Source organism: Citrus sinensis, mitochondrion, assembly GCF_022201045.2.
Source record: "Citrus sinensis mitochondrion, complete genome".
Classification (NCBI taxonomy): domain Eukaryota; kingdom Viridiplantae; phylum Streptophyta; class Magnoliopsida; order Sapindales; family Rutaceae; genus Citrus; species Citrus sinensis.
This window is the reverse complement of record NC_037463.1, coordinates 167242-177500: the sequence shown is the minus strand read 5'-3', so window position 1 is coordinate 177500 and position 10259 is coordinate 167242. Positions and strand designations below refer to the sequence as shown.

At 45.7% G+C, this 10259-nt stretch overlaps 1 protein-coding gene across 1 annotated transcript.

Moving 5' to 3' along the window:
* Positions 1 to 1441: 1441 nt before the first annotated feature.
* Positions 1442 to 2014, bottom strand: nad2 (NADH dehydrogenase subunit 2; one part of a trans-spliced gene, as the record gives it). Coding sequence (YP_009477450.1) covers positions 1442 to 2014 — 573 coding nt within the window.
* Positions 2015 to 3528: 1514 nt separating this feature from the next.
* nad2 (NADH dehydrogenase subunit 2) lies at positions 3529 to 3716 on the bottom strand (one part of a trans-spliced gene, as the record gives it). Coding sequence (YP_009477450.1) covers positions 3529 to 3716 — 188 coding nt within the window.
* Positions 3717 to 10259: the final 6543 nt, after the last annotated feature.

Genomic DNA, 10259 nt, shown 5'->3' with positions numbered 1-10259 from the left:
ACTAAAGGTTGGTTCTTCGGGTTCCTTTAGAATGAAAGTAGCTATGAAGCCCCTATTACTTACTTTCTTTGATTCAAAAGGCGAACAGCCCCCCCAACTAGTCGTATGGGGTGGGGTGCTTGTGGTAAGCTGCCTTGGATGTGAGGAATTCCTAAAAAAAAAGGCAAAGTCTGGTATTTGACGAAGATCTTCCTATCAATAGATAGGAATTAGTGTTCGATATAGGGGATAGGATCCATCTGCTCTTTCTCTCTCCATTTTTTTTTTAGAGAAAAAAAGATATCTCGTTCATCTATCTTTTGTCTATCTATCATTGATTCTATCTATGAATCAAGTCGAAAGACTTCGTTTTTGGGTTCCCCGAATGGATTGGATCGTTTCCGCTAACGAAATGAACGCGGAGCCCGTTCCGAATGCTTCTCCGATCCGGAAGTTCTCGCGAAGAGAATATTACATATTACCTCTGTCTTTTCTCGCTTTGCTAATCTTCCCCTCTAACGCGGGCCAGGCGGCGGCGGGCGCGGGAGGAAGAACCCTAAGAGAGGTTATTTTATTTCCTTCTTTTTTCAGTGCAACACAGGAAAGCGCCCTCTTTTTGTCATCCCTGCAGCTTTCTAGATTTTGTATTGAACGCATGGCGTAGCTAGGACCTTCACCTCAAATCATGTTTGAGCCTATGTTCAAACCAAACCCATCCCCCTATTTGATTGAATAAGGCTGGAAAGAATGCCCGCTAAGTTCAGATAAGGGAATGCTTCCCCCAACCATTAAATAAAGTAAAGGCTCGACGAAGGGAGGGAGATGCGGCGGGGGAAGGAAAACGCTTTCGGAGATCGAGAGATTTTATTTGTTTTTCATCGAAAACGAAGAAGGCCGAGGATGGCCTACGGTGCGTGTTATCTGAAGGGAACACGCTTTTTCGACCGCGGTGGTATGATTGCCGAGGCCTCTCCTCGTTCCGCCCGCTGGGCTATTGGGATAGCAGCCTTCGGGCTTTGCCTGCCCTTTCTAATTAGAATATAGAATTCCGGCTCGGCCCGGGAAAGCGCTGGCAACAACAGAAAGGAAGGGGTCCATGTAGCTGCTGCGCCCGCCCCCTTCTTAGTCAATGGGGCAGCAGGTTCGGCATCTACTAGAAAAGAAAGAATCCACTTCAGATAACCACGCCTCTGCTAGGCAGCGTGTGGAATGGCCGGGAGCGGACCTTTTTGGATATATAATCCAAGTCGAGAGTGGAGTTACGGGAACAGCCGTCTGATGGAAAACTACTTTCACGTTCGGTTCAGAGAGCACTTTTTTCGTTGAGAATTCCTCGTTCCCTTTCGTGTGAATTCCCCAGCGGCGAATTCTAAACTTGTGGGGCCCTATCTATTTATTCCATCTCTCGAGCCCCGAAGAAAACCCCCCTCCCTTTCGGGCTCCATATCTCTTTTGACTCTATAACGACCTATAACGCTAGTCACTACTCCCACTGGGGCTAGGAAGTAAGCCCCACAACCCAAAGCGGCGAAGAACAAATAGAATTTGCTACAAAAGCCGGCTAACGGGGGTATTCCCGCGTATGAGAACATAGTAATGGAGAAGGTAATAGCCGAAATAGGATTCGTTTTGGCTAGAGCGCCCAAATCCGCTATATATTTGACACGGGTTTGCCGTAATGCTAAAACTATGGCGAATGCATCTATCGTCATTAATGCATAAATAAAGATACCAATTAGTAGTGATTGAATTCCTTCTATGGTTCCACATGAGAAACCAGTACGAATATAACCTACATGTCCAATTGAACTATGAGCTAGAAGTCTTTTTACTTTCGTTTGGGCCATGGCGGCCAGTGCTCCTAAGATCATAGAAGCAATGCTGCAGAAAAAGAAGATTTGTTGCAATGTAGCTCCATAGGAACCATAAATAAAAACACGTGAAATATTAGCAGAAATAGATATTTTAGGCGCAATAGAAAGGAATGCTGTAACCGGGGTGGGTGAACCCTCATAGATATCAGGTGCCCACATATGGGCGGCCGGAAGGTTGCCACGAGTAAGTCAGTTTGGGGGACCGAAGGCAGTTCTCCGTGCACCGGACACGTAGTTTACCAAATCAGTTGCGACACGGATGGGAATGCATGCTACGAAAGATAGGGTAGAGTCTGATACATCAACCGTCTACTCAATATCCTTGTACGAGTCCACAATCACTACACGAGATGAACCTTGGTTTGGTGAATTGAAGTTGGCCTTAGGTGTAATAGGACTCCCAGTTACTGCGCGCGATCGTATACTGAGGTGCTCCCCGCCGATTGTTGAAACGACGCAAGCCGGGCCCGGGCCGGGCCTCGATTCAGAAAGATGAAGGGCCCAAAAGTCTAAATAGGGGGTTACAAATCCCCCATCTCATTGGGGGCGGAAAACGAATCGACATCTCGATGTGAGACAGCCTTTTCTATTTTAGTTGGGAAAGAACGGCGAAGTCCATCCGAACCGTCCAATGAAGAATAAGAGGAGAGCAAAGCGCCAATGGCGCGCGAAGCGCATGCGGAACGGGCACGGAGAAAAATCAGTGTGGAGGAGAAGCAGCCGAGCTCATTCCCTTCGCTTCCTGGGCCAAAGCAGTGCAGTCTTTCCTGGCCAAATCAAGGATTTGGGGCTTCTTGCTACACCTACGCTACTTAACTATCTATAGAAATCCATTTTGGATTAGTAATATATATATATAAATAGAAAGATAGATCCATCCATCTATCCTATCCGATTTCTATTTTGATATACTAAAAAAAAAAGAATCTATTTCATTCAACGTTTGATTCAAAGAACTGCGCTTAGCCCCCCCGCTCATGAAACGGCTCTGCTGCAATGGATGGCAGAGGGTCCGTAGTACCCAAAGCACTGGAGTGATCCAGTAGCCGGGAAGGGGCCTAGAAGTGCCTACTACTACACCACACTACACTTGGCTCTACACATTTACCGAGCTAATCCCTGTCCAGTGCCTGGCAGAGCTAAGTAAGCAAGCTTCCTTATTCCTTATCCCCCAGGCTAACGGGTCCTTACTTTTTCAGGGGGGAGGGCCTGGGCCTCAAGAAGCACTGTTGAGAGGAAGATCCTTGGCCCCTCTTCATTCTCTACAGGGTTAGGGTTCCAAACCTTTCTTCAACATAGGTGACAACGAGCGGGTGGGTCAGAGATGGAAGAGATCGAACACGGGAATAACAAGCAAGCTTGCCTTCCTTTTTGATCATTTTGATAGAGGGGGATGGAGAAAGTATACAAAAAAGACTCGCATTTCCCAGTCGAAAAGATGGGTTCCTTTTTCGTCTCGCATTTCTCATCGCGGGAAAAGAATCATATTGAAAACGTTCCTAACCCCTTCGTAGAGCTGTGTATTGTAAGTGATCCGAACCTGCCCGGAGCGAGCCTCCCATAGAGGCAAGTTAAGTTGGTGAGCCGTATGATGGGCAACTATCTCCTGCGGTTCGGAGAGGACTCAGCTCTTAGTTAGTACCCCCTTGGTTTCGGGGTGGACCCTTTCACTCTATTAAAGATATGAACTGAGTGCCATTTGATGAGTAACTGAGAACAAGGGAGAGGGATATAGAAAGAATGAAGTAATGAAAGAGGAAGTCATTGCTAGTAGTAACGACTTGTTACGATCCATTGGTTCATATAGAATCCATGTCCTAGGTGTATCAAAAAACATTCTTTTCGCTAAGCGTATATAATAAAAGTTCGATCATTGACAAGGTTCAAAGAAAGGGTGGGCCGCAGATCTATTCTTCAAGAATGTTGTAAAGTACTGGAGAATACCGGCTGATGTGGTGAGTGATCGGGATGCTCGGTTCACAGGACGTTTTTGGACGTCTTTGTTTGAGGGAACTAAACTCAACTTCTTTACGACTAACCGGGCAGACAGAACGTGTGAATGGTTTCTTAGAAGAATATTTGAGACATTTGATTGCGGCCAATCAACAAATTGGGTTGATCTTTTGGATATTGCCAAATTCTGTTATAACCTTAAACTGAGTTTTTCTACTGGAGCTAGCCTTTTCGAGTTGGCAATAGGTCAGCAACCTTTAACTCCAAACGAGTTAGCATATGATATAATTGTATTGTCAGGGCCCTTACCGTTCAGATTGAAGAAAGACATATTAAGTTAAGAAATTTTCAAGTAATCTCTGGCGCAGTAGGAGCTTTCTTTGCTGTCCTTCTGCTATCGCGCAGTCTTTCTATTCCTTGTAGGAGGCTTCTTCTTAACCCGAAATGGCTGAGTAGAGGATGGACATACGAAGAGCCCTCGGCGAGAGCTTCCTTTGATAGAAGGACTCGGTGAGCGTCCTTCAATGCTTGCTTTGTTAGTTGTTTAGCCTATTTCATAGGTGTTGAGTGGTGGCAGGATTCTTTTCTCATAGACCGTAACCGTCATGGATTCTCCTTCTGGTAAAGACAGAGAAGCTGCGAGACTGGCTAGGGCGTCTGCCTTTGTGTTCTGTCTCCTTGGCACATGTTCAATGTTGAAATATGCGAAGGTGCGTGCTAATTCGCTCGCTGCTGTATGATAGGGTAAGAGATCTGGTTTTCTAACTTCATAGACGCCGTTCATTTGGTTAATTACCAACTTTTAGTTACCTCGAACTTCCAGTTGATGTACTTTGATGTCACGAGCTAGTTCCATTCCCATAATCAGCGCCGTGTATTCTGACACGTTGTTGGAACATGACTCCGACAAAGTGAAGGAATGCGGGATCATGTTGCCTTTGGGAGTAATAATAAAGACGATTCCGACCCCTGATTTTAGACGTCCTTTCTCGTCTGTTTTTGAGGCGCAGTCAAAATACATCTCCCAGGCTTTTGATGTGGGTCTTGATGCGACTTCAGCGCAGTAGACTGCTTCGTCAGGCAATTCTTTTTGCAATTTAGAATTCTCCTGTAGAGGATGTGCTCCCACTCCCAATAAATCCGTCAGTGCCTGTCCTTTCATTCTATTCGAAAAAAGAGGTGAACGAGACGAATGGTAGGGTCAGAAAGGGCAGTCCGACGAGTCAGTCAGTGGAAAGGCGAACTTTGGCCGATCAACGCTTCCCTCAATTCAAAAAAAACTTCTTTTTTTATCTCACGATGTCGCCCCAATCTTCCTCCCATACTGAAAAGGAAGACGACAAGAAGAGCTTCTTGAATGACCAAGGAAACCTACTTGCCCCGTGGCGGGGGTCAAAGTAGTCAAAACAGTCCATTCGGGGTAGGAAGGTTATTTTATTTCCTCGACCAGTGGATATCGGACTCTTCTCTCCACGCGCAAGCAAAGTCCTCTCGAGCCTCCTTGGAAAGGTCGCGGAGAATTCCAATTCCAGGCAGGCGATGATGCAAGTTCCAAGCACTCGCAAAGGGCTTTCGTCGATAAGTTTCTCAATCAAAATCAAAATATTGGTGAGTGAATTTTTTTATATATATTACCTCTCCTCCATAAATAAGGTTCTTGTGCCTCAGCATTAAGTCCGCTGGCAAATCCGACCCGGAGCTTGAACTTTACTTTGTTGGTACTAAACCCGCACCTGATGGACAGGTTGAGAGCGAAGCGGACAGATCTATGAATTCAAAAGCCTTATCCTGACGCGCCGTGCGCCATCTTTTCTTTTCTTTCTCTTAGCCTTAACCTATGAGATCTCTGTTAATCTTTGCACATCCACTGCTTGCTTAACCACCGAGTCAAACTAAGACCAGGATAGACTCAATAGGACTCTTCTACTGCCTATGATGTGAACAAGATGAGACTTTCATTTTAGAATGGTAAGCCGGGTCAAGCAAGTACTTTTTTTTTCTATTAGCGGTGATAGCCTGTTTAGATAAGTTAAGATAGGTAAAGTGAAACACTCTTTTCGGGTGTAAGACCTAGCCTTGTGAGTATAAATAGAAAACCACTTCTTTTCCGGGAAGCGCTAGTTAATAGTTAAAGTGAAGGAAGTTAGGGTGCGACACAACGAGAATGTCTTGTTCTAGGCGCTTAGGCGAGTAGCGGTAAGTGAAGTAAGTTAAGAAAGTCAAAAAGTGCAAGTGGTTGATTGACAAACTATTCTGGTAAGCACAGGTTCTTATTGTTCCTAAAGCTCTGGATCTCGAAGCCCCTATCACGTAAGGCGTTTGATCGGGCGCCTACTCCTCGAACTTCCATTTCAATGTGTCTTTCCCAAAATCTTTGGTATGCCTTTTCCTGGTAAGAAGTAATGGGAAAGTAGATAGGGAAATCTAGGGTTCAATGTCCCCTATGTTGAAGAAAGGTTTGGAACCCTCTAACCCGGTCTTTCATAGATAAGGGTATAGTCTCTCTATCGAGGGGTTTTCCCTCTCTTTGAATTTAGCTTTCTGCTTCAAGTTCGTCAGCGATGGAAATCTTTCTCGACTCACAGATAAGGGATGTATGATTCCCGAACCTTAACAAAAAGGATTGAGCTCCGCTCATCCCTTGATCTCTGCCTAACCCGGGCTAGTTTCAGTGTTTGGTTCCTGACTTGATGGGATGGGAGTCACAAGGCTTTAAAGAAGCCCGAGGAGCTGGGTTGAACGAGATTCGCTTTGGTTTTTATGATTTGACCTTGCTCATATATCAAGGCTGAGTCTAACTCCTTATGTCTCGGAAAGACAGATTTTCTGATACACTGGACTAAGGTGACTAACCCACAGGACCTGAGATGAGACAGAGACTGAGACAACGATTTGTCGAAGACACTGTGCCCGAATCAAGGAAAGCTACTGCGCCTGAGAAGAAAGAAAGAGATATTTATTAAGAACAGCCTTTAAGAGATAGGGGGTGCCACAAGCCTAGGTCCCCAACAGAGATATTTGATATTGGTTTGGTGGACAGAGCCTGGGTCGCCAAGCCCAAGCCCCCCGACAGAGAGTATGGATCACTATGTCTCAAAAATGCGTCTTGCTTAGGTTGAAGCAAATGCCAGTATAGTTGCTGTTCTTATGCCGCTATTAGTAGATCAAACGCTCTTCTTTCTCTGATCTTTCGGAGTCCTTAGTCGAGTCAGATCCGCACCGCAGGTTAATCTCTCGTTTTTTGGAGCTTTACTTTAGGCTCGCTGCCCCTATATGCTTTCAAGCTTATGGACACTTCAAGCTCGTATCTTCGCATCTTGTCTTTAGGTTTTATCGCCTTGCATGCTGATGAGCTCTTTCCCTCGGGTTCTGTGACTCGAGTAACAGGAGCTCTACGCTAGAGCACAAAAGAACGGCATCTCTCTATCGGATTGCCTTAGCCCTTTGGTATCCCATTGGCTTACCCCGACGGTATTTGTATCGGTATCTCGTTCGAATAAACTTGCTTGCGCATCTTGTCTTTGGTTTGATATACTTTTATTATAGTCCAGTGGCAAGATTAATGTCTTTTATTGGCTTCTCTGCCCCTGGAACAAGATATCCTCTTTTCTGTCTCTGTCTTTTTCAAATAAAGACCTCTTGCCTTGCCCCCTTATCTACTACGGGTGAATCTCTTCGATCCGGAATTTCACTATCTCTAAAAAAAAGGTTTTGCTGCTGCTAGCTCCGCCACTGGGCCAACTTAAACTACTGCCATAGGTCCCTATCCGGGTCCTCACCCTCTACCGGAACTCCTGCGGGTTAGAGAGATGGAACTACTGAAGCTGCTCCCTCTGCTTCTGGAACTGTCAAAGGGTTGGGGGGCAATCACTTTTTAGATCATGGCTTGTAATTCAGGAGCCTTTCCCTTGACAACCGAGCTTGCCTAAGGACGGCGTAGAAGAGAAAAAGTCTAGGATTGAGATCTGAGCAGAAATTTCTCCCAGGTGAGTGGCTACATTTTAGGGTGGTAATTTGTTGCTTGGTCGAGCAGCTGCCCTTGGCAAGGAAGGCTTTGGAAAACCATAGCATCAGGGGCCTAGGCCCTGTTCTGGTTACTACAATTAGTGTAGTGTAGCACCTTTATTTTCAGGGCTTACTTCGGATAGTACCGCTGCTATTGTTTGAGTATAATCCTGGTATCTTTCTACAATCGTCTTTGTGGCTCCTGTTGTTGCGGAGCCTCTGTGCTGTTGGTTTTACCCTGCCCGGTAACGGGTCCTTGAATATTCTCAGGTGGAGATTGTCGACAAAAAAACCAGCTAAGTGATTTTTTCTTTCGGGTAAGGCAATAAGTTTTGCAAAGTCCAACAGGCATTAGTAGCATGCCCGTGGTACCTGTGGAATCAACTGTATGCGTTTGGGTGAAAATTCGTGGGTTTGGTGTAGTGAAAGAGAAAAAGAAAAAGTTGCTTCAGTTTCTGAACAGGGCAAGCATACCTAGGAAATCGAGATTGGGATCCCATTCATCCAGCGGAAGCAACGGCTAGGGCATGGACAATAACAGATCCTTTTCCCTAGCCGGGGTCCGGAGGTTTGTCGTAGCTTCTGCGGCTACGACATGGGCATTGCTAGGTGTTGGCTTAAGTATTGGTGAAAGTACCTGAACCAGTGGTGACATCGGCAGGAGAGGCTCCAGCACTGGTAGGTAAGGGCGAAGTCATCATAAGTGTAAGTGGTTGACTGGGCCTAGGAACGACCATCGGTCGGGAGCTTTTAAGGCTAAGGCAAATTCATCGTTTTTCGCTCGTCTTTCATGCGTGCGAATTGCATAAGTAATTGTGTTTTGGCGGTGGAGAAGTACAGAAGTGAACAGTGTGTTAGTTTTTTAGTTGTGCGAAGCGTTGTTGACAAGACTTACTCAACTCACTACTTTCACCTGTTTCCGATGACAACTACCACTCTCTTATGAATGGGAGGGTAGAGTACCAAGACGGGTTGGCCCGCGAAGGCGGTTTATTTAGTACCAGATATACGTGTTTATTTCGAATTCTTTTCAGGGCAGTTCAAAGGCACGAGAGATAAGGAAAACTGAAAAGCTTCTCAAACCAGAGTAGGAATTCGATCAATCGCTATCAATGCCAGGAGGCAATTCATGGGAACGATAACCTTTTCCGAGAAGAGTAAAGCGAGGGATAGGATAGATGAATAGGTTTAAGCCCTTATCCGCTTGGAGGGATGAATTTTCAATTTCTAAGGCTTCGTTTTTCTCCGGCAAGCTGCTAGGGAAGCATTTATTCCCAAGCGATAGGGCTTGGAGTTCAGATTGATGCCTTAGTCCACTCCGAGATAGAAAGATACTAATAATGGAAAAATTTATGCTCTTGAACCCGAACAGTAAGTTGATCAGTTACTATCGGTAGGGACGGGAGACAAAACTGCCACTTATGGGAAAGCGATAAGAAGCCTGAAAGCGATTCTGACACAAGATACGATGACAGGGAGGGAGTTCGATCAGGAATAGACAGAAAAACTCAACTACGTCGACCCTTTCTTTCTCATGGGAGGGATTTGAATCCAACCCTTATCGATACCCCTCGCTAGGACAAAAAAGTGAGTCGGGTTTTGATCTGGTTCCGAAATGAGTGGGTGTTACCAATGACTCGATACCCTGCTGCTACCGAATGAAGTTCGTCTTTCCCCCCTTTCCCTATAATAAAGTGCAGGCCCCCGTAGATAGATATCCCATATAGCCCCTCCTCTATGGGTTCGGGAACGAAAGCTTTCTAATGTGGGTCAGGATCGACCATAACTTCAGGATCCTCTGGTTCGACATTCGTATTTCATTTTCTTTTTCCAAGCCCTTCTTAGAACTTAGAAATAGAAAGCACTCATTGAGTTACTTACGGAATCTCAAATCTCTCTCGACGCCGAGAATTGGATTTTTATTACTCCATCTTTTGAGAGGTAGCCGCATCTCGGCCAATTCCAGGGTTCACGGCATTCCTACCTTTGGGTGGCTTACTGCCGTAGTTGGAGCGAGTCACAGTTCCGATTCCATTTGAACGAGCATTCCTACCAATTCATTCAATTTGGAGGGGTAGCAGTAGATCCTGTCGATTAACTCGGTCCAGCAACTGTTCCGGGTCCAGCACCGACATCAGTAGCACTACCATGAGTTGACTAAGCCAATGTTGCACCAGTAGACCAGATCGGGATCAAAATCCATACCCACTTCTTTTGGATTGGAATCCCGGGATTGAGAGACAGATATTCGCCTGGTCCGATATTGGATCGTCGCTCACTCGCTTCTTTCTGCACTGGATCGAACCAAGCAATCGGTCTATGTTCTTACGTATGATAATACAATGGATCCTGATCCCAGGAATCAAAAACCTAGTAAGCGGGGTCACAGTGGATTGTGAACCCCCGATACCGTAGTTTAGAGAGGTGGCGCGGTCTGGTCCCATCCTA